The sequence below is a fragment of the Cyanistes caeruleus genome, chromosome 10, assembly GCF_971803275.1.
Source record: "Cyanistes caeruleus chromosome 10, bCyaCae1.hap1.1, whole genome shotgun sequence".
In the NCBI taxonomy this organism is placed as follows: domain Eukaryota; kingdom Metazoa; phylum Chordata; class Aves; order Passeriformes; family Paridae; genus Cyanistes; species Cyanistes caeruleus.
In genome coordinates this window covers 5,682,983-5,706,032 of record NC_141710.1, presented here as the reverse complement: position 1 = coordinate 5,706,032, position 23,050 = coordinate 5,682,983, and the positions used below count along the sequence as shown (strand labels likewise).

At 44.9% G+C, this 23,050-nt stretch overlaps 3 protein-coding genes across 27 annotated transcripts in view; all 3 read left to right on the top strand.

The window, feature by feature from the left end:
- ARMC8 (armadillo repeat containing 8) overlaps positions 1–11,802 on the top strand; it is a 59,739-nt gene extending 47,937 nt beyond the window's left edge. For all 13 annotated transcript variants that reach the window (XM_086844413.1, XM_086844418.1, XM_086844419.1 and 10 more), the window contains 8 exons: positions 848–934; positions 1,989–2,081; positions 2,554–2,703; positions 4,384–4,479; positions 6,441–6,536; positions 6,999–7,071; positions 8,004–8,097; positions 9,307–11,802. In XM_086844413.1, the coding sequence (XP_086700539.1) occupies positions 848–934; positions 1,989–2,081; positions 2,554–2,703; positions 4,384–4,479; positions 6,441–6,536; positions 6,999–7,071; positions 8,004–8,097; positions 9,307–9,340 (723 nt within the window). In that variant the 3' untranslated portion in view covers positions 9,341–11,802. The remainder of the gene's footprint in view (positions 1–847; positions 935–1,988; positions 2,082–2,553; positions 2,704–4,383; positions 4,480–6,440; positions 6,537–6,998; positions 7,072–8,003; positions 8,098–9,306) is intronic.
- A 1,322-nt stretch (positions 11,803–13,124) lies between these two features.
- On the top strand, positions 13,125–19,576 carry NME9 (NME/NM23 family member 9). 8 transcript variants are annotated; one of them, XM_023933415.2, is made up of 8 exons: positions 13,125–13,263; positions 13,369–13,493; positions 15,869–15,926; positions 16,492–16,595; positions 17,715–17,786; positions 18,217–18,288; positions 18,822–18,890; positions 19,486–19,576. In XM_023933415.2, the coding sequence occupies exons 2-7, from the start codon at positions 13,461–13,463 to the stop codon at positions 18,885–18,887; spliced, it is 405 nt and encodes a 134-aa protein (XP_023789183.2). In that variant the 5' UTR covers positions 13,125–13,263; positions 13,369–13,460; the 3' UTR covers positions 18,888–18,890; positions 19,486–19,576. The 8 variants fall into 8 exon arrangements, with proteins under 8 accessions (XP_023789183.2, XP_086700569.1, XP_023789184.2 ...); XM_023933416.2 differs by having other exon boundaries at positions 13,140–13,263; positions 17,715–17,760; XM_023933414.2 differs by having other exon boundaries at positions 13,140–13,263; positions 18,826–18,890.
- Positions 19,577–19,699: 123 nt separating this feature from the next.
- The window catches only part of VPS8 (VPS8 subunit of CORVET complex), a 64,043-nt gene continuing 60,692 nt past the window's right edge, over positions 19,700–23,050 (top strand). For 2 of the 6 annotated variants that reach the window (XM_086844350.1, XM_086844349.1), the window contains exons 1-3: positions 19,700–19,843; positions 20,480–20,548; positions 22,244–22,374. In XM_086844350.1, coding sequence (XP_086700476.1) covers positions 19,736–19,843; positions 20,480–20,548; positions 22,244–22,374 — 308 coding nt within the window. In that variant the 5' untranslated portion in view covers positions 19,700–19,735. Of the gene's footprint in view, positions 20,392–20,479; positions 20,549–22,243; positions 22,375–23,050 lie in introns of all 6 variants that reach the window. The other 4 variants (XM_086844354.1, XM_086844352.1, XM_086844353.1 and 1 more) reach the window with 3 other exon arrangements.

Genomic DNA, 23,050 nt, shown 5'->3' with positions numbered 1-23,050 from the left:
CTAGGTCTGTGACCCCCTGCAAGAGAATTTAGATCTGTATTTTTTCCTGTAATTCTTTGCCTCTTGCGTCTCATTACAGATTCTATAGCTGAAACCAAAGAGCTCAGAAAGACCTTTAAAAAGACACATTATCATATAGTGCAATTTTCCACAAGATTGAGATTCAAGTGTTTAAGATATGTCATCTCTCATCCTGTAATGTCACTGTCATAAATGCAGATAAATAAACCAGTTTATCAGTTTCAACATCTTATAGATCTTGAAAATGCAGAATAGACCAAGTCTGCTGGCTTGGGCAGTATTGAGACCCATAGGAATCTCCTAAAGTGAGTTTGACTTGACTGTTCAGAGGTGAAATGGCCAGAGCACAGAAAGTGTTGTTGGCAGTAGGGAACAAGGGAGGAACATGTTTGGTTTAGGAATTGGTGTTTTGATGCTGCTGGAGATCCAGGCAGAGATAAGGGACTATGACTTGTCTCAGGCTGTTCTCCTCTGAGAGGATGCTCCTTAGGAATTTGCTGTGTTGTGACTTAGCATGAGGTACAGAGGGGTTCAAGAGGCTCCTCCTAGAGCTTCCTCTGCATATGTATCCTCTGCAGAGCAGGGCTTGTCCCCACTGATTTCTTCTAAATTGGACTAAAAGCTTTCAAATCTGACTTCTGTGAAATAATGCATTGCTCCAGCTTGCCCTGTGATGTGTATCATTGTCTGGGTCTGTACTGCTAGCATCAAAGCACCTCCTGAAGTCTGGAATATCCAGCTACAGCATGATTTCAGATATTCCATTTTAGTGGTCTCTTCATTATCCTACTAACAGAATTCCTTTTTCTCCCCTCTGTGACTGCAGGTTTTACAGAATGCTCCAAATGAAATTCTTGTAGTAGCATCTTCCACGCTATGCAATCTTCTTCTGGAATTCTCTCCAAGCAAGGAGGTGAGTACTTAGCCAGCAGCAGGGAAAGGGGATGGGCTAAAGTGAGATTACACAATGGTTCAATTAGCATAAAGGTGTGTTAATTGGCAGCCATTGCTTGTGACACCTTAAGGAGCTTGTGATGTTACAGAGCCTGTGCCACTGATAGCTTGGAACAAAAAAAACCACATCTGCTTACAGTGCTGTGACAGTTACTTTGGTCTCTAAAGAAAAGACGTAGACATGAAGTTTTGTCATTTCCTTTTTACTTGTAAAACACAGTTATCTAAAAAGATCATAAACAAGAAGAAAACACACTGATAATTTGCAATGTGATCCATTGTCTTAGAGAATTACTGCTACTGTAATGCTGAAAATGCTAGCATAGCTGAGTCTTGTGGTTTTATTGTTCTCAGATGAACAGTACAGGATATCTGGTTCTGCAGAGTCTGTATTTCATACAGATTGTACACACAGATCAACACTGCATAGCAGTGCAACAACTCCCCAAGTCTAAAATACTTTTTAATTACAGAAAATATTTGCAAGATTGTGCTGTATGTGGGAACCTGCTGGGCACTTTGGATTTCCAAATTTTCAGTTGGTCTTGGTGGTTTCAATTATATCTGTGAGACAGAAAATTAACAGAAATAATACCAAGCACAGTTCACTGGCCATGGGGCTTTTTTTGTTGGTTGGGGGTTTTGAGTTTTTTGTTTGTTTGTTTGTGGGTTTTTGATAGTTTGGTTTAGTGGGGTTTTTTTGTGTGTGTGTTTTTTGTTTGTTTGGTTTTCATAATTTGGGGTTTTGGTGAGGGGTTGGTTTTTTCAGTGTTTCTGTTTCAAATTTGAGTGAAATACTGGATTTTCTGTCAGGATATTTGTTTCATGTCAAAAACATCATTGCCAAAAGAAAATTGATTTTGTAAGGGGAAGGAATATTTAGAAGTACTAGATTTGAAAGCCTCTATAAGGCATCTGATATTTTTTTACATTTACCCTTTTCTTCTACATAATTTTCATATATGCAGTTAGTCTAAGTAGTGTTGTAAAGATCTGTTTTTCCCTCCCTTCAGCCTATTTTAGAATCAGGAGCCATAGAACTTCTATGTAGTTTAACCCAGAGTGAAAATCTTGCCTTGCGAGTGAACGGCATTTGGGCTTTAATGGTGAGTAGGACACCCCAATGAAATCCCACTTGTCACTGTTCCTTAAAAAGGTTTGTGAAGATATCTTGTAGAACTTGTCAGTTGTTATTAAAAATTACATAATTGAAATCTGGCTTGTCATTTCACCAAACTACAGAAGTAAAACATCATCAGCCTGGAATACTTCATCCATTAGTCCATAAAGTAAAATAAATTCTTCAGTTCTGGTACTAATTTTGTTGCCAGGATCATTCAGGGAAGCTGTTAAGTAGTGTCAGTAGCATGCCAGGGGTAAATAAAAGCAGGTAATAACTGGGTTAGCTGTAAGGCAATGTGGAAATTGAATTGACTGTGTAGCAGTTGCTCATAAATTACAGCCTTTTTTCAAGATGAATTTAGGAAGGATGTGTTCTTGTAGGGAATAGTCTACTAACAGAGTGAAAACCCAGGTGGTCAGGTAAAAAAAATCAATTTAAAAGTGTGTCTGTTTCAGAATATGGCATTTCAAGCGGAACAGAAGATCAAGTCAGACATCCTGCGAGGTCTGAGCACAGAGCAGTTGTTTCAGTTGCTTTCTGATTCCGATGTAAATGTTCTGATGAAAACTTTGGGACTGCTCAGGAATCTTCTCTCCACTCGCCCAGTAAGTAGAGCTGCAATCATACCTTCTGAAAGCTGACCAAACACAGCCAAGCAGTGCTTCTGTGCAAGACATTTTCCTGTTTTAACACCATTTGGATTTATTCAAATATCTGTAAGCAAACGTGCAAATCAGTATGAGAAAGTATTGGAAAGAATCCTCTGCATCCATGGAAACATTGTAATTATTATAGAGCTAGACATTTTCATTTAATGTTCAGTTCCATTGCATTTAGCTTTTAGCAATATTATTTTCATAGCACTTTCTCTGTGAAACTTGTCCACAGCAGCACTGAGGGTTGCTCTGTTGAGTCAGTGTATGGGAAGGTTCAGATCTTAGAGATACCTGTCTTTCTTCTTCCTTGCCACTTGAAATACTTCTATTCTTATCCATCTACACAGACAGTACTGTCTTTGTGAATTTGGCTGTGGGACTGTGCCTTTACAAAATGCATACATTCATTTTGCACCCTGAAATAAAATGGTTGGAAAATGTAAGCCTGGGAGTTGTTTTTGACAGGGAGAAAGATATTCATGGAGGAAAAGAAAGGGGTAATCCCCTGTGAAGAACAGAGGGAAAACATGCAGCAAACATTTGGCAAGCCAACATTTTTGAGGGGAAAAAACCCATAAAGCCTCTTCTGTCCATTTATCACATATTGTGTTTCTACCAGAAAAAGGTCACTGTAAAAAAATCTTCTGATATTTTTACTCATCGAGTCTCAATAACCTTCATAGAAAATTAGCTCTGTCTTAATGTGAAGACACTTAATAGCCTTTCTTTCATTGAATTCACCCTGACAATTCTCACTGTCACTTAAGGTGTTCTCCATCTGTAGCTAAGAGCCAGCTTCACTGCTTCCTGTGGTAGGTTTTAGAGCCAGAACCAGCCATTTTCAACCTCTACCCAAAACTCACTTCAAAGTAACTCATTCAGCAGCTTTGCAATCAAAACCCATTTTTAGCAATTTTAAGAAGTCCTACAAGAATCCCTGAGGTCTTAGAGAATTTTAGTGTGCCATGTGCTGGTCATCTCTGGTGCGTGTTTGCTGCCACTCCTGAAGTTTGGTATAGTTAATCCAGTAGATCTTGTTTCATCTTCTTTCTTTTATTCTAGTGTAGGTGTTCATAGTCTGTCACCAAGTGACCTTTGAGCTGTGATCCTGTCAACTTAGGGCATTTTTCCCAGACAATAATGCATCTGGCTTATTTCTCTGTGCCCTCTAAGGCTTTGGAAAGGTGGCTACTGGACCTGGGCACAGTATCCCTGCAAGAGTAGCAAATACCAGAGGAGAAACATCAGTTTTCTGACCCGTCTCTGATATTACCCCTTGGTTATCAGAAGAGAAGTGGTTGTTTCCAGCTGCAGCACCACCCATTTAGAGCCTGGGTCAGCAGGGTTCAGTCCTCACCCTGGCTACTGGGACAGCAGTGTCTCCTCTCCAGGTGACAGGGAAAGCACCACCAGGGCCCATACAATGCTCTCCCTGACAAAAGCAGGCTCCACATGAAGAAGAATGTTCTGTAGTGTTTCTGCTGTGATAAATTCTTGGTTTGGGAGAGCTAACTGGGAGCAGTGCTCTGTGTGCAGTGTTGCTGCTCCTCACTTGGAGTAATTCAAGTGGGAATGCACCTTCCTTGTCTGGGGAATTACACTAAATATATTTCATCCTTGCTTTGGCAGCACATAGACCACATAATGAGCACTCATGGGAAGCAAATCATGCAAGCAGTGACCCTCATTCTGGAAGGGGAGCACAATATAGAAGTCAAAGAGCAGGTATCTTTTCTGTTTTGTGTTGTCTTGGCAGAATAAAATATAAGAGAGCAAAAAATGCTTACTGTTCACAACATGTCATTTTTGTTTGGGATTATGATGTGCTGTGAATATTTTACTGAGATCTGTCAGATGAATAACTTGAGCATCTACAAGAATGCTTTTCTTTCTAATGGGTTGTTACATAATTGTTTGAACTGAATTCAGATTGGTTTTGCAAATGTAGGTTTGGCATAGAGGAGGTATCTGAGAGCAGAAGAATTAAACTGGGGCCATTGCATGGCAGGAAGGGATTAGAAGGAATAGAAGAGAAGCACTAGCTGGGGAAAGAGCATCCTGGTGGAGCCCAGAAAAAAGTGGGAAGGGACCTGGCCTGATGAGTTAAAACTTAAATGCAATCTGCAAGAGGAAAGGCAGAGGGAAAGAGGAGATGGCCAGCAGGGAATGGCATCCTGGAACCAATGTACAGAGACAGCTGCTGTGGGGGTGCTAAAGCTGCAGTTAGAGGATAGGTGGGCAGGATTTGGCTGGATAGCTCTCATGCCAGACAAGATGAGTAGTGGGAGAACTGTGTTCCTCATACAGGGTGTGTAGTGGGGAAGGATGGGGGGAGCAAGGAGCTGTGGGGGATGCCAGAGGATTGCTTTGGCTTAGGTTGGTATGGGTAGCAAACAGCCTGGGAAATGAGTGTAGGAGTCGAGCTAGTCTAAATCCCTGAACAGGCTGAAGACCAACAGGCCTCCTTTGGTGATTTAAGTACAAAATTAGTAAAAAAAAATCCCCAAAGACTCATGCTAGCAAGTTCAGTGACACCATGACTCTGATACAGATGAGAACTAACCATGTTTGTCTTTCTAAATAGGTCTTCCTGATAAAGCTGTGGTGACAGGAATGGCCTTTATTGCCATAGGTTATTTACCTTGCCATGCCTATGCCAATTACTTTGCAGGAGAACCAGCATACCTGGGAAATACTCTGGAAAAGGGCTGGGGCCGAATATGGTCTTTGGAATTTGAGGCCTATATCCACTGAGCATTTCCTTGTCCCTGTGGTGCAGATGGCTCTTATTTCAAGATCCAGTACTACCTGAACACCAGAACCCCTGCTTGCAGCAGGACAGTGCTTGTCTCTGTCACTGCCAGCCTCATCAGCATGTAATTATCAGCTTGAAAGTAATTAGTCTCTACAGCTGCTGACACAGCACAGTGCAGCTTAGACACAAGCACCATACAAGTGCTGATCATCCTCCAGTGTCCTCCCAGCCTGTCCAGAAAACATGGTCAAGTTCTTCCAGAGCTCTTTGGGAAAGAGCTTGTGAAGCATCTGCTGGTGCCCCTGAGAGCCAGGGAAGGGGCTGTGCCAGTCAAAGGTCTGTGCAGGTAGTGCCAACATGGGCCAGGGTGCTTCAAGGGCATCCTGTGAGATGGCTTCTCTAATTTGCAAGAAATAACCACCTGCAGAAGTAGCTGGAGTTACCTCTGCAGGTGACAGCTGGGATTGTGATTAGACTTGTTGAAAACAAATTACTCCTCTGCTAGATCAGCAGAAAGGCCTCTGTCTCTCCTTTTCCTGGCCTGAAGAACAAGGTGGAAATGGTTGGGGTTTGTTGTTTTTTCCTTTCCCCCCAGCCCCTGCTACAGAACAGACTGTTCTATATTCCAGAACATTTATTCTTTTCTTTATGTTGCAGATTTCCATAACAGACTTAAAATGTACTTCCTTGCAATGAATTAATGAGTGCTGCTCTTCATTTTAAAATGGTGATGAATGTTTTTGACCAGGGCTGCTCCCCACAGCTGGTAACTCCTTGGCATTGGCCCTAGATGTGAGCAAGCTGGAAACTCCAGATTAAAGATATTAAAACTAATTAAAGGAATTGTTTGTCCCGAGTTCAGAGCTGTCAGGGAAGCTGTCATGGGATGTGATCTGGTGCCAAATAACTTCCCAGTTTTTCTCTCTTTCAGACATTGTGTATCCTTGCCAATATAGCAGATGGCACGACAGCAAAAGAACTGATTATGACCAATGATGACATCCTGCAGAAAATCAAATACTACATGGTAGGGGGGATTTCTCTTAAAGGAATTGTGTTGGTCTTTTGCAGGAATTAAAAGAGGAAAGTGCTTTAGGATTTTGTGAATTATTCACTATCATGCATTTAATTTCCATATAACCAGTGGGGTGTAAGTGCAGTTCTGTATAGCAGAGGTGTACAGAGGAACTGACTAAAAGGAAAATCCAGGGATTATTTCCCATAGAAACATTACAGTGATGTCATCTACAGAGAAAACATTTCATGAACTTAGAAAAGTCGTATCTTGGAGAGGTCAGTAAACATTTGGAAGGAAGTGATTGACCACTCAAGTGCCTTGTATTATGGCCCTATCTTTGAGAGAAGTTGTAGATAAGAATTAGTCCCAGCTTTGCTATCTTAATTTATTACATGATGAATGGCAAAATATAAGTCTTGTGAATTTCTGAATTTCTTCTTCTAAACTTGAGTTCTATTTTTCTGTATTTAGAGTCATTCAAATGCTAAACTACAGCTTGCTGCCATGTTCTGTATATCTAATCTCATATGGAATGAAGAGGAAGGTAAGAAACCCTCCTTATTAATGCACAGACATGTTACTATCCCTATGAAAAAGCTTTTGGTGCATAGTAATCAAAATTTGCAGTGCACAGTGCAGTGGGATTCAAAGTGTAAAGGAAAATGTCATTATAGGTGTAGTATGGAATACTTGGGTGTGGTCAGGAGACACTGAGGAGGATGCAGAGAGCTTTCAGGGGGAGACACAAGGACACAGTGACAAGAAACAGGAGCTGGAGAGACACAGTGGGAGGTTTTCACCTGTAGCATTTCTGTGAAGTCTCAAAATAATTGAAGCGAAAGAGAATTCTTTTAAGAGCTTCCTGTTCTTAAAGAAGCTGTAGAAACTCATTTTTGGAGGGACCATGTTCACTGGAGAGAATAAATGGATTAGAAGGAGTTTTCTGGCAAAGAAATTTTCCACAGTATGGATGGCTTGAGTGGCTTGGGCTGAACCCAGCTAAAGGACTTGTGGGTGGAACTGGGAGCAATGAAAAACGCACTTGGTGAGAAATCATGGCCTGGGAGAGTGGGAGGTTACCAGGAGGGGGCTGAAGGATGGTGCTGCTCAGGGAGGTATGGTGAGGAGAGGGCAGAAGACAGGCTCAGAAACAGTTTCAGGGGAGTGTTCTCTGCATCCAAATCCCGTGAAATCACAGAGATAAGAATAAAACAGCTGAAGCAGGATACCTTAGAATAAAGATTTTTGCCTTCAAGATGTTCTTGGCTCCAAACATGTGGACACAGAGCACAGCAAAAGAAGCTGGAGCTCTCTGAGGAAGCAGGCAGAGCTGATGGAGTGTTTCCATAGCTGTGCTCTAGCTGAACATTGCTCCTTACCCCCACTTTAGTTGGTTTCTGCTCCCACCCCTCTCTGTTCTCCTGGAGACACTTGGGCTGGTGCCACTCCCAACAATGTGATTTGTTGTTCTTGCAGGTTCACAGGAGCGCCAAGACAAACTCCGAGACATGGGAATAGTAGATATTCTACATAAACTGAGTCAGTCCTCAGATCCAAATCTGTGTGACAAGTGAGTATGAAGATAATACAGGATCACCACAGTTGTTAATCACAATTAAATTATTTTAAACTAATTAAGCCCAACAGTAACTTTGCACACACCTGTGCTAGTATCCACACAGATAATCTGGCTGCTTCCCAAAAACATGTAAAACTGAAACAGTTACGGACAATTTCTGGGGTTTTATGTTAACCTTTTGCAATTATCCCACCTACAGTTAGCAACAGCCCATATTTCTTCCATGAAGTAAAGGAGAAAATCTGATCTTTGGAAGATATCACACACAGACAACACAACTCAAAACTGTGCATTTTTAAAATGCATTAAGTTTGTATTCTTGGTTTTATAAAAGATGTTCTCGTGTTCTTAGACATCTTTGTAGTAAAGTTAGGGCATCTCATCCTAAAATCTATGCCAGAGTATTAGCATTGAAAATGATAATCAGAAACATTTTGATGTCCTACCTCTGCCACACCATCCCCCTCCTTGAGCTATTATGGTGATCACGGCAGGAAGCTGCAAAGAAACAAATAAATAATCTTCTTGTGTGTTGATGAGTTATATCAGATCCTGGAAAAGTCTGTTAAGGTCATGATAGCAGGTTGGGAGCTGTGGGGGACAAAGAAAGAGCAAAGCATCTCACTTCAGGTGGGAGGAAACAGAATTAGCCCACGTGATAATGGAACTGTAACCCCAGACTGGTAAGAGGTGTTTCTGTTTTAACAAAAATGTGCAATATTAAGATTACATAAATTGTGTCATTAGACTGGCTCCTTCCTCTCACTGTAAGGTTTTGGTGAGGCCAGTACTCCTACAGGATTCCTAACAGGACTAGTATGCCTTTAGTGTATTTTGAGTTGACACTCCCTGATTTCTCAACTCAAAGACCTGCTTTTCACGGTACACCTGCATTACAGAAAGCAATTGCTCTTCAGGGACTGCTCTTTGGAAGATTTTGGAAGGGGTATATAACACACATCCTGAGCCCCACATCCAGTGTCATTGGCTAGGTCAGGTTATCCCTGGATGCCAGGTGGATTCTTTAACAGTTACAGCCCACCCAGAGCATTTCTGCACCACGGGCCAGATCCTTCCAAAGTGAGGGAACCTTTTCTTCAGCCATCCTCCCTCCCTGTCTGCTGGCACACTGAGCCTGCCCATGAAGCTGCTGCTGCTGAAGCCAGACTCCTGTAATTAATGGGTTGTTCTCTCTTGCAGGGCGAAGACAGCACTCCAGCAGTACCTTGCATGATCAAAGACTAATTGAATCTATGGACACCCCTCATGTCTACTTAAGGAATAGCAGGAGATACTCCTGACTCCTTATATTTGCACAAGTCACCTTGGGCTGCATTTTTCTCAGGTGCAGGGAGCTGCTTTGCAGAAACAGTTCACATGATCAGGTCTCCAGTGCACTTGAGAATTTTCTTGAGGTAGTTTCTTTACTCAGAGGACTCTGGGGGGGTTGTTTTGGTTTTTTGAGATTATTTTTCCTGAGCTACCTGGACTCTCAGATAGAACAATCAGTCATCATTTTCCTTTTGGGCCTCCAATTCTCTGCTTTTGCTGCAGCCTTGTGTGGGTGCGTGGGTGCTCGAGTGCGTGCGTGTGCCGGGCTGAGTGTGTGGGTGTGAGACCTCACTTTTGGTTTTCCTTTTTTTTGTGTGAAAATCTTTTTCTACAGGTTTTCAAGGGTTAACCATTGTTTGCTGTACGAATACTTTGAATTATATACCGTTTGAATGAAAGGTTATTTAAAAAAAAAAACCAAACTGTTGTATCCCATAAAGTTTATTTTGAATTTTGAACAGATGAATGTTTTTAAGTAAAATATATGCATTTCTGAACTTCAGCTTAACTTACATTATACTTCCTTTTTAAAGAGAAAAATAGAGGGAGACAATAGACTCCAAATTCCAAGCAGCACATTCTATACTGACAAGGTCCAAGAGTTCTTTGCCACAATACAAGGCCACCTGGTATGGATGACATGCTCAGATCCATGGAATGGGCCAACTGGATTGGGTTTGGGTTTCTTTACATTTTTAGAAAACAAGCTCATACTTCAGGGTTAGCATGACTGATGCTTTTCAGAAAGGAGCAGGTGGCTGCAAGATCAGCAGGAATAAGCTCTTGCTTTGCCAGCCAGGAACTTGGTCAGCTAATTGCTGAAGGATTGGCTTATTCATGGTCAGAAGGATTTGCTGATCAGAGATATCAGCGGAGCAGTGTGTTGTAGAAGTTACACCTTCCAGAGACTAGAAGGAGCTGGCAAGCAGGATTAAGGAATTGCTTTTGTTTTGCATCCTTTTTCTCCACAAATAGTTAAGTGACTTCCAAATTATTTCCAAAAATGATCAGTTGGGTGCATTAAGTTGGGGAAGGGATGGAAAAACTGGGGCTTCGGCCTTGTTTTATAGCTCAGTAATGTTGCTACAGATTTTCTGTATATATGCAGCTATACACACATGCATGGATTTAGATTGCTGGATAATTGGTGGGCTGTGACTGCATCCAGAAGCCCTGACTGTCTGTATATTCCTGAAATGGTGCCTGCAAGTGTGCAGGGGGAAACACAAATGCAAGTGAAGGGGATTGTGTGAGGTCAGGCTGGAATGGCACAGCCCAGTGGCTTCCCAGTCTCCTCAAGCAGTTCAGGATTCTGACTCTGCCCAGGTCGCCTTTCAGTTTAGACCACAGCTCATAGTCAGACTCTCCAGACACTGTATTTACATAGCACTAACAGGCACTAGGGTTTGCAGCCAATGTCTTAAACCAAATCCTTCTTCTCTTACACTGAGCTTCAGGAAGGCTGCAGCAAGAGGAGAAGTCTATAACTTCGCTAACCAATTTTGATAATTATCTAAATACTTTATTTCTAATCAGAAGGTCAAATTGTGATGACAGCCTTACTTTTTTCCAAGGTAACTCTTTGTGTCAGAAAATGTGACCACAGTTTGGCCTGGAATTTGAATGTGCTGTATATCAGATAACTGTTATCACTTGGTTGCAAAGGAGAATATCTGCATTTCATGTAACTTCTTCCACTCTCAAAGACAAATAAAAGTGAGCACCTGACACTTTTTCCCCAGGCATTGCAGTAAGTGACTGGCAGTTTTTTAACGTCCTTCTGCAAATGTTTCATGATGGACTTTTTGGGTTGAGCAAAATGGAAAGTAAAAATATGTGAGAACTTGTTAAAACTCAGTACTCAGAAGCAAAGTCTTGTTTTTAAAATTCAGTCAAATATATTTTTGCTTGAACTGAGAAAAAAGTTCTGAGGCAGGTATTGTAAATGCAAAACTGTCCAGTGGGCATCTATCTCCCTGCTCCATTTGCACTCCTGTCTGTGTTTAGGAGCTCGAGTTCTTATGTATATCTTCTTATCCTTCCCCACCTCACATTTCTGGAAGCAAATCTGTTTGATTCTATCGAACTTTGGTGCCTACAGGTGTTAAGAAAAAAGGTGAGTAAAAGTATCTCTGTACAAGTTTTGAGGTTTCCTAAAATTCTGCCAGAAAAACTAAAAAACAATGCTCAGACAATCTTGTTGCTGCATGAGAACAGTTGGCATTTTCCACAGGTATAGAGAGGAGGACAAACTGTTGGATGAGAACATTTTTACATTCAGTTAAACTTTGTGAATAATTTTTGATGTTGCTATAGGTATGTACAAAAAGAAGAATACTGTAAATAAAAAGAACTTTACCAGAACATCTAGGTTTTTCTCAGCTTCCTGAAGAAATATGAGCTCTTTTTGCCAGCTTCTCTACAGCCTGAGATTCACAGTGGGACTGACTTCCCTGGTCACCCAGAGATTTCCCAGCTTAATGAGGTAGCAGCAGCTTGTGAATTCCAGGGTTGCTTACAGAACCAAAGCAAAGTTTGTCTGGACATCTTATGACTCACCAGGATTTCTGCTCTTCTTGGGCCATTTCTCTGCTGAAAAGCCATCCTGATGGATGTTGATAAGTATGTCCTCTCTTTATATCTGGGTCTAGTGATGGGAGTCCTTTCAGAGGTTACACATACCACAAAGTGAATAGTTGAGCAGGGGATTTGGGACACCAGCTGTCAGACATTGGTGATCTTGGCTCTCCCCACCAGCTTCATTCCACGTTTGTACTGTCTTACCCACACAGAAAATCAAATAAAAAATCATGTGGCTATTGTTCCAGTCACAGATTTGTGTTGTGGTAGTGAAAGAAGCCAAGTAACCTGTGTAAAGCAGCTTGTGCCACGATATTCTAAAGGCAAGCATTTCGTATTTAAAAAAACCCGTATTTTTACAGAGTTTACCCATTGCTGTGGATGCTGTGCCTCCACAAAACTGCTGAAGCAGTGACACAGCAGGCAGAGGAATAATTGAGGTGCCTGAGGTTAGGTTCTTGAAGAGTAGAAAATTGCTTTAAAAGAGCTTTCTTCAGTACTCCTGAAATGTGAGCACAAGAGCTGTCAGTTTGCAAACTTACAGTGGCAGTCAAAATCATCAGGGCTTTTCTGCAGGCTAATTGCCTCAAAAAGAGACATTCTGGGGGCATTGATGTACGAAAACCTGAATGCTCAGCCAGGAGGATGGTGAGCAGCTGGAGCACCAGGCCAGCAGGTGTCGTGTGCCGGGTGACAAGAAGCAGCTCCAGGGTGTACCTCTGCAGCCCGGTGTGCTCTGGTGTGGGAAGGGATGGGGTAGGAGCAGCAGCCTGCCTAAAAGGAGTGCTGGGCACTGGCACTGCTCTCACTGCAGGGAGGGAAAGAAAACCACAAACCTCCCCAGACCGAGCTTGTTTGGGAGCGGTCCCCCTTGCTCAGTGCTGCGAGGTCACGCCTGGATCCCACTCCTTGCTTTGAGCCCCCAGTTTAGGAGGGGGGTGGGCAGACTGGAGTGGAGGGTGAGTTGGGCTGGGGGTGCCAGGCAGCTGGGGCAGGCACAGGAGGCAGAAAGGCTCCACCTGCAGCTGCTGCTCCAGGACTCCCAGGGGAGATGGAGCTGAACTTGCGGGCTGCAGCCGGCGCTGGACACAGGGGAGGGACTGTGTGGGCTGGGCTGGGCTGACGCTGCCCTGGCGATGCCAGCGCTGCCATGGCAGCCTTGGGGTCCTGCCAGCTGCTGCACAAGGCCCTGGAAGGGAGCGGCAGCTCAGGCCCCGCAGCAGCACCTCGGCTCTTGGAGCGAAGGTGCGTCCAGGTTTGGGGCACTGCAGCAGGGCCTGGGCAATGCTGTGGGTGCTGTGTCTGGGCTGGAGCAGCAGAAACAGGTAAAAAGATCTCTCCGTGGTGCAGGTTGGCCAGCACTTGGATCCAGGTGATTAGAAGCCACCTGTAGTGCTTTGTGCTTGGGACAGCTGCTCAAGGGACCCTGTTCCTGCAGAAGGATGGCCGCAAAGAAAAAGGAGGTAGTGCTGCAGGTCAGTAGTAGCCAGGCCTTCAGCAGACCTTGTAAACTCTCAGAAAGTGCTAAGGATGGAGTTTGGTCTTGGGGAATCTCAGATTCTGCCAGCAAAGCCCCACTGCGAGATCCTTGAGGGGAAGAGGTGTTCCTGGAGGCAGATGGGGAAGTGTGGGAGGACCTGGCAGGTCACAGGTGTCCCCAGGTAGGGCTGTGGGCTGCAGAGGGGGCTGCTGCAGGTTGTGTTTGGGGCTGTTGGGGCCTAGCACAGGTTTAGCTGCTGTCAGAGACCAAAATGCCTCCGTTTTGTGAGGTAATAGCTCAGAGGATGTTTAGGAGTAGAGAACTGGGGCTGGCACATCTCCTGGATGGCAAGAGTTACTGGACATTTCTGACCAGGTCATGCATTCAGAAAGATTGCTGTAAAGGTGAAGAAGCTAGGAGGTACAAGAAAGACTCAAAGGCTGAAAATTCTATTTCACAGTGAGGTGTAGAAGAATTTTTCCTGTTAACACTGCACAGATGACCTAATGATGCTTCATAACTACTGGATGGGGAGAAAGGGGGTTCTAAGAGCAGTTTATGTTGCAGAAATATTGGAAACCAAAAATGAGTTCTGCAGGTCTGCTTCAAATTTTGAGAGCAGTTCAGTCTTCACGAGAGAAAAATAATGAAAGAGATTATGGGCTCATGATCTTGTTTATTCACTGTTTAAACTGGGAAATGTGAACATGTGCAACAAGGAAACAGGCACTTTATGAAGGTAGGAAGAGTTCCTGTTGCTGCTGTGTTCCTGTGGGATGGGGAACTTGACTCTGCCCCTTTGGCAGTGAAGGGAAATCCGGGTCTACATCTGCAAAACTGCGATTTTTTTTATATCTGCACATGAAAGCTGAACATGAGGGGATGTCCTGGAAGGGGTCTGGTTTTATTAGAGAAAAGCCAAGTCCAAGCAGCCTCAGGATATCCAAATTAGCAAAGCATCTTGAAGAGTGCAGCAGTACTTGAGTCCAGCAGTTGAAATCGTGGCCAAATTCATTATCACAAAATACTATCATAAATCATTTAGACTCATTAGGATTCTGTGAAACACTCTGAGGGTGGTCCCAGCACTAGGAATAATTAAATTTTGTAGTTCTGCAGGTGTTCTCTGAGAAAACTAAGCTAGGGGTCATGTGCTGAACAGGCAAATAAAATGAGATGTCTGAACATCCTGTTCGCTGAATGAGAGAGGGCCCTGGAGAAACTGCCCTGTGTGACCCCTAGTGACACAGTGCCTGTGAGAGGGCATTTCATTTGCACTGGAGTTTCCACTCTTGGAATTCTTGGCTGTGAGATTTTAGCAGTCCTTTGATGCCCATTGGTGTTAATTATTGTGAAATAGCTGGCCTTGGTGCAACTTACTGTCTTCCACTGGAGTATAAATGCAGCTGGAGTTGGTAATACCCACTAAGGAAGGAATTAGGAATCTTAATTGTTCAGGATGAACAAAACCAGATTAATTTCTCAAGAAGTCTTTTTTATTTTAACTTGCTGTGTTTTTCTGTGTACTGAAGGTCAAGTCCTGTAAGATGGGGAAGATGCTAAGGATTATATCCTTTCTAATAACAGAATTGGGAGAGTAGGATAATAGAGTGGGTGGTGCTGTGTATGGCATGGTCTAGGGCATCCTTGACAGGGTCAATCCATGAGCAAGCTGATCTAACATTGAGTTCTGTGCAGGAGATTAATAGAAGGACTCCAAAGGCCCCTCCCAGCCTAGAACTTTGTGTTCTCTGTTCACTGTGCTTTGGAAGTCTTTAGGTAACAGCTGGGAATTCAGGTAAGGATATGCTGGGTATGCACCCTCTAGTGCCCACACATCATGGAACCTGAGTATTTACTAGTTTAGTTTATCGAGGCTGAAACATCTCAAATAGAAGAGTTTGTGTGCAGGAAAGGTGAAAAAATGGTGCTGGAGAATCAGGTATTCATAAACCCTGTGAAGACTGGGCCTGAACAAGGTGTGGTTCAACTGGCTGGGCAGGCAGATGGAGATCCTGACAAGGGGCTGTGGGTCTGGGATCTCAGTTTGGGGATCCCAGCCAATCCCCAGAACTGCTCTCTGCAAACTGAGTCTGGGGTCCCCAGGCAGCCACTGTTCAGTAGTGCCACTAAACAGGGGAGGATTTGCCCATGGCTGGATGCTACTGCCCTTTCTGTCTGCCTTTGCTTGGATCTTGTGAGACATCCCTATCAGCTGGGCAAAGGTGAGAGAATCACAGTCAGGAGTTTCCTGAGTGCTCTTCAGGCACATGTGCCCCTCTGGAGGGATTTGTCTCTATGTTTGCAGCAACTGGATAGTACCTGATGAACTACTGTGGCTTTTACTGTGTTTTTCAATTTTCCACACAGATTAACATTACTAGCCAGGAGCTTTGGGAAGAAATGCTGTGTCTCAAAGGACTCATTGGTAAGGGTTTGGTCAGCACACTGAATTGCTCTTGTTCTGTGTTAAAAGGACAGCAGGACTCTAAGGAATTATTAGCGCTAAGGATGTTTAGTCAGTCTCTCCATTCCCCTTACACTGAACGGAAGAAAAAAAAACTATTCTAAGCGAGTTGAGACCAGCAGGAGGTTATAGTCCTCTTCATTTATATGGGACAGTCATCATGCAATCCAGGCAGTGCTGGTCCTGTCTCCACTGCTTGGAACAGGACTGTCTCCAGCACAAGGAACAGGCCTGACTCACAAGGTTCTTGGGAAAACCGCATGTGCTCTACCTCTGTGCAGTGGTTTTCCCTGGGAAATCTACTACCTCCAAGGTCCCAGCTATGTCCATGTTTCTGTTTACGACTCCTCCACATCATTCTTAGCTTGTTATTTTGTAAAGTTATTTTGTCCTCTGATGCAGCATTTCAAACCTTGCAAGGATTTCCAGTTCAGAGCTAAATCCAGCCCTTCTAGCATGTGGTCTATTGGTCTGTGTCTAAACTGACCCATTTGTACCTCCTTCTGACCTATTTTCCTGCTTGCAGTTGTTGATGTGTTTCAAGCCTGGTGTGGTGCATGCAAACCAGTAGTGAATCTGTTCCAAAAAGTCAGGAATGAAGTTGGCAGTAATCTCCTGCATTTTGCTGTGGTAAGATCTCACTTGGCACTGCTTGAAATACCCAGTCCTCTGAAATCAGCTGAAGTCTAAGGGCTGAAATCACTTACCTTTCCAATATTTAATCTGAACCATAGCAGTGCAGGAATTGCAGCTGCTGGGAGTGAACCTGCCACATACAGGGGCTTGGGCATATCTATAAGAATTACTATAATTATGGATTTTCAGGCTTCAACTACTCTATGCTTTTCAGATTCCTACTTAAGCAAGTAACATTAGACAGAGTCATTAATACTGCTTCTGATATACAGGGAGAGGCTGAAGGAGCTGGATTTGGTCACCCTGGAGAGGAAAAGGGACAGATGTCCAGTGTGGGGGCAGGGATGGAGAAGGCAGACTGATGTCTGTTAGGGAAACACAGCAACAGGACAAGAGATAATGGGATAAGTTGCAGCTGGGAAAAGTCCAAATAAATAGAAGGGAAAAGTATTCAAGTGTGAGTGCAGGACACTGGGACAAGTTTCCAGAGTGCTGGGCAGAGCTGATTCTTGGAAAAGCTCAAAACTGACACAGCCTTGAGCAACCTCCTGTATCACTGAGAACAGCCCTGCCCTGGGCAGGGTCTGGAGCTGGAGCCCTTCACAAGTCCCTCTGTGCCTCAGCCATGTGGTGGCTCTGTGTGTTGGTGCCTTTCCTGGCTGGTGGCAGCTCTGCAGTGAGGACAGAGCCGAGGGCACTGACGTTTCTTACGGCTCAGCCCTCCTGTCTCTGCTGCCACTACAGCTCCTCCTGGCACTTATCTCAGTCCTTATGGGCAGGAGGCCTGAATTCACTTTTCAGGCTTTTTCTCTGGGACTCACCCAGGCAAGCTGCAGGGAATGGATATCCCTGTCCCACAGGAGCACTGCTCCAGCTCCTGCAGAAGCTCTACCTCCTTCTCAGGCACTGGAACTGAGCTGGGAGCTGGCTGTGCCCCTGGTTCTGACCAGTGTCATTTTGTCCCCTAAGTCTGGGACCCAGAGGTGTTTCCTTGTTTGTGGGGGGCGAGTACCAGCCAGCTGAGGATGTCTGAGTCCAGGCACTTGTGTGTGCATCCCTCTGGAGCAGAAATGCTTTTCTAGAAACATCTATTTTATTTTACATTCCTTTTAGGCTGAAGCTGATTCCATTGATGCTCTGGAAAAATACAGAGGACAATGTGAGCCTATCTTTCTCTTTTATACAGTGAGTAAAAATACTTTCCCAGTGGTTGCATAGCAATAAACATGACCTGCTGGTGGGAACAACAATTCTTTTGGGAGGATGTTTTATTTCTTTAACATGTGATGGGACAATTTTATTTGCTCTGTATCTGCTGGTAATCAAATGTTGTGCAGATAAGAATATACAGCCAATGTGCTGCCCTGTGGAGTCTTCAGGTTCAGCATGCTGCTTTTGCAGGACCTCTCTCCTCTCACAAGCTTCATCCTGAGGCTGATGAGGAGGCAGAAAAAAGGTTGTTCCAAGGTTTTCCTCTTGCTGTGGAGCAGAGCAGCTCTGAGGGGAGGAGGGCCTGGTACATATATTGTGGGTGATATGCTGCTGTGGGGAATTCCAGAGCCCAGAGAGCACAACCTGAGCACTTGCTGACCAATTTGCTTTCCACACCTTTCAGGGAGGAGAATTAGTGGCTGTTGTAAGAGGAGCAGATGCACCATTGCTGCAGAAGACCATCCTGAAACAGCTGGTAGGGGAAAGGAAAGGTTTACGTGGAGGAGAGCCTGTGGTGGTAATGGGTCACCAAAGCTTCAAACACCTGTAGATGTGCATGCAAGAGGAGAAGTTCAGCTCCCCAGGGATTTAGCACAGAGCTAAAGCAGAGCCACTGCCTTGCAAAAATATCCTCCCCTGTGCAGGCAACCTCCTAAGCCACTACCATAGGCACTGGCTTTCTGTATGTGATCTAAGGTAATGACATTTCTGAGGAGCAAAACTGTCTTACCTGTGTGTGCCCTGCTGCCCCTAAGGCATCTCTAGAGCCTGCAGCTCTCTGCTGGCCTGGGAATGCTTTTCCCCCAGCTCTTGCTGTCCCCTGACTGAGAGCTCAGCAGGTGACCCTGAACAGGCAGATCCTCTGCTGTCCCTGCTGAGCTGGCCCAGGACAGCAGGAGGGCTGTTCCTGCACAGAGGGAGGTGGGACATGGGGCCCTGCCTAGCCCAGGCTCACCTGGAGGGCAGGTATGGGACGTTCCTGGCTCATCCATGTGCTCTTGCTGCCAGACAGAACCTTCTCCAGAGACCAGGGAAGCACAGCTCCCCTTCAGGAGGAACAACGGGAAGGACTAACAGGTAAGGCAAGGCACAGGTGTAGAATGTGCTCTGTACCTCAAGTTGGAACCTTTAAAGGCTGGAGCAGGGATTCAGCTGCTGCTGGGACACCAGAGGGGCCATTCCTCCACCTGGGCACACGGGGAGAGTCACCTTGAAACACAGACAAGAGCCCAGCATAGTTTGGGTGTCTGGCATTGTGAAACTGAGGGTATTCATCCTTCCAATGTGTTTTATCTTACATTTTACCCTCCCTTGCCACCTGGCCTGGCAAGGGCTCTTGGAGACCCACACGGCTTAGTGTTTTCAGGTGATTTTTAAAAGAAAATACAGATGCTTGGGCTCCAAATCTGCTTACAGCATCTCCTGCCTTGTCTAAAATTAGCCACGAATTCCCAAAGGTTTTTGCCTCCTCTTCTAAAAGGGACATTTTTTTCTTGGCTTTGCTGGGACAACGCTGCATCCTGGCCCTATGCACACCAAATCTTAAGCTCCCGGATGTGGGACTCGAAGCAAAACCCTCCTGGCTTTAGCTGAAGCACCAGGGGATGAAGAGGTGTGGGGTCTCTGCCTCTCTGCGCCTATTGTTAATTTTGTCCATTTTCTTCCCTCGGAGGCTGACGCACCCTTCGGGTCCGGGATAACAACCGCAGTCGTGGAGCGTATGCCAGCTTTTTCAATAAATACAAGATTTTCGTGTGGCAGCAGCACCGGCTCCGTGTCCTTGGTGTCCCTCGCTGTCTCCCGGTCCCCGCCGGCGGCGCGCGGCCCCTTTAAGGCCGGCGCGGGGGCGGTCCCGCCGCGCTGCGGCTGCGTGGGGAGAGGTTCGGGTCGCGGGTTCGAATCCCGGCGGAGCCGGCCCGGCCATGGCTGCGGCCCTCGAGCCGGCGGAGGCCGAGCCGTGCCCGGATCCCCCCGCGCATCGACTGAGCGTAGCGGAGCTCGACCGTGAGCTGGACTCTCGGAGCGAGCTGGTGCGTCCCGAAGCGCCGCGGAGGCGGCACGGCCATGCCGCGGGGGTTGCGCCTACCGGAGCACTTCCCGTAGGGCCGAGGGGTCCCCGCGACACACGGCCGTGAGGGAGGGTCGGGGGGTCCCCGCGACACACGGCCGTGAGGGAGGGTCGGGGGGTCCCCGAGACACACGGCCGTGAGGGAGGGTCGGTGGGGGTGTCCCAGGCTTATCTGTGCCACTTCCAATATTGTGACATGGGTCACTATAATTGACATTAATTTCGCGTGCTTCGCCGTATATAGGAAAAAAACCCAACAGCCCCCAAATTTCTGTATGGCGGGTGCCTCATGCAGCAGGTACTGTCAGTCATTTAATTTCTCTCTGGCTGCAAAACCCTCTATACTGCATTAGCGTGTTTACTCTCAGAACATCAAAAGTATTTCATGACTATTTCTGGAAATAAGTCTCACACAGCCTCCAAGAAGGAAATACTATTCTCACTCAACCAGATGAAACTGTGTGACCCTGCCCTCAGAGCTCTTGCCTGCCTTTCCGGGCAGAGGCGTATGTGCGTAGCTGCTTTTTATGCTGCTTTAATTACGGTTTGGAAGGTAGAATAGGCAACGTGAACTCAGGCTGTGGTTTCTGATGTACAGATTGACGACAAAGAATTCGACATTCCTCAAGTTGATACCCCTCCAACGCTGGAGAGCATCCTAAATGAGGTGAGTGATTCATTGGCCCAGGAGAGAGGTCAGGTGAGGCAGCATATGCTCCTTTTCCTCTGCTCTTACTGTGTTTTTTTTCTGGAAAACAAAACTGTAGAGCTTCATGGTTTCCTGATACTGATAGCTAGCAGGTGCATACTGAGTGGAGTAATTGCTCTACAGTGTGTCATACAGAATTTTGGTGGGTTTCTTTTTTCCAATTAAAATATCCACAGCTGCAGCATAAAAGGTTTTCATCAAGTCCAATCACATTCATCTGTAGATCCGGAGAGTCACCTGAAGTCTAGACAGCCTATTAGAGGTCAGGGTCACTGAATAGTTCTTTTTGGTTTAAAGTAATGGCAGAGTATTCTGAGTAGTTCTGAAGTTGTGGGAGGAGATGAGAGCTAGATTCTTCACGGCTTTATCTGTGTTGCTCGTTTCACATATGTAGCTCTCTGGCAGAAGCAGGGAACGGTCTCAGCGTCTGATGTTACTTGTGGTACCTCTGTCTCACTTGTATCCAACTCAGTCAGTATCCAACTCTACAGTAGCTATGTGAGTGCACAATCCTTAGAAATACAAAGAAGGGCATGCAAGTAAAGATAAACTCTGAGAAAACAGGCTTTTAAACAAAATGGGGAGATTGGTGGTTGGATTGCTAGGATGCTAGTATGAAGGAGAAGGGAGCGTGCTGGTGGTGACAGGTCTTCTAAAAACCCGCATTAGAAACACAGATAGGTGTCCCAGACAGAGACAGTCTAGAAACAAGAGGAGTAGTAGGGATAGCTATGTCCTGTTTCCACTGGTGCCTTGAGTAGCAGAAGTGTAGTAAATTTGGGTCATCTCAAGCTGTAACATCTCATGCAATGACATCCATGTCAGAGGAGTAGATACCAAGTCTTAAACTTGTGATGTAATAATTATGAAAATATAGTTCAGTGCAAACAAAGTCTTATTGCAGTATCTCAGTAAATGTAGGATGGGAATGACTGGAAAAATATTTTCTGAAAAGGATTTTAGCAGAGAAGAACCTGTCTGAACCAAAAAGACAAACAGCTGCAGTTCAGAAAGAGATACTTAATAGGGACAGGGCTGCCAGGTGTAAGTGAAATGAGGGGCAGCTGCTCTGCTTCCTGCATGTTTGGCATCGGCTGGGGGATTGTGTTCGGTCCTTCTGGCTTTGTGCTGAGAGACAAGAGGAGCTGCACTGGTTTTAGGGGGAATGGCCTTTTGAAAAACTGTAATAAAAAAATCCAGACTGAGACTGAAAGGAGAGAGAGATTGCAAGCAGAAGAGCTGAGAAAAGAGCTAAGTTAACTCTTGTGACAGCTGGAGGGACTTCTGGGCTCTTAGTGCCACTTGGTGAAGTGCTGGAGGAGATGATGATAATTGTAGGCCTTCTCTCGGCAGTTAAGAGACAGCTGTGTTAAAGGTCAATTAAAGTTTTGATGGAATTCATAATATTTGGGGAATAAAGGTTAGTTGACTTGTTCTCCAGCCCACTTCTGTGGTTTTTGTGAATTCTGGAAACAGGGTCTTCCACAGAATCAGCCCAGTAAAGTAATAAATAGTTCTGGCTTTTAAATATGAGGCTTTCTTGTCCTCTCCTCCTCTATTTCTCTGCTGAATTGATGCTGCTTTGCTAATATTTGAGTTACGCTGTTGTGTGTTTTGAATGTTTAGTAAGCTGTGGTGATTCTCGCCCTCCAGACTGACGATGAAGAAGAGTCTTTCATTTTGGAGGATCCCTTTCTCTTGAACATTGATAACACAGATACACACTCCTATGACACCTCTTCTGTGGCCAGCTCTGACAGTGGGGATAGGACACACCTGAAAAGGTACTGCAGCCTCATGCTCTGGGAAGTCAAACCATTTATGAAGGGGTACTGCTTACATCCATTAGAAACAAATCTTCCTTTTTTTACTGTTATTCCTTCAGGATCATGTAGGCAAAGATAGGATTTGTAGTTGCACTGAGGGCTGGCCTGTTTGAGCAATAATGGCATTCTATGGGAGGTGGATTACTTAAATTTCTCTGAATTTTAATGGAATCTTTAAAGCACTGAGCCATGAAGACTCTAAAGAAAATGTTTCAAAGGGGTGTCTGACCTAGTCTGCAAGCAGCTGGTCATTATTTGTAAAAGACAACTGCTGTCACTTCTGTGAGTGGACTGCTAAGGTTGACATCTAAAATGTGCTAATTAGCTCTAATACTACTGAGGTGTGTCATTAATTACTCAAATGATGGCCTGAGCCTCTCCCATGGCTGTCTTGTGTGCCATGAGCAGTTGCACAGGATGTAAACACTCTGGTGGTTTATGTTGGCATATGGTATTGTACAGACTCTCTGTCCCTTCTTTTTTCAAGTAAGATTGTTTATACTGAGAGAAATGTTACCTGGAGTGGCTTAAACTTCCAGCAGAGTATGCAGAAAAACCTGGAGGTGTTCCTGTCACCTTTGGGTAAGGCTGGTTGCCATGGTTATGGGTCCTTAGTCATAACACCAGCTATTAA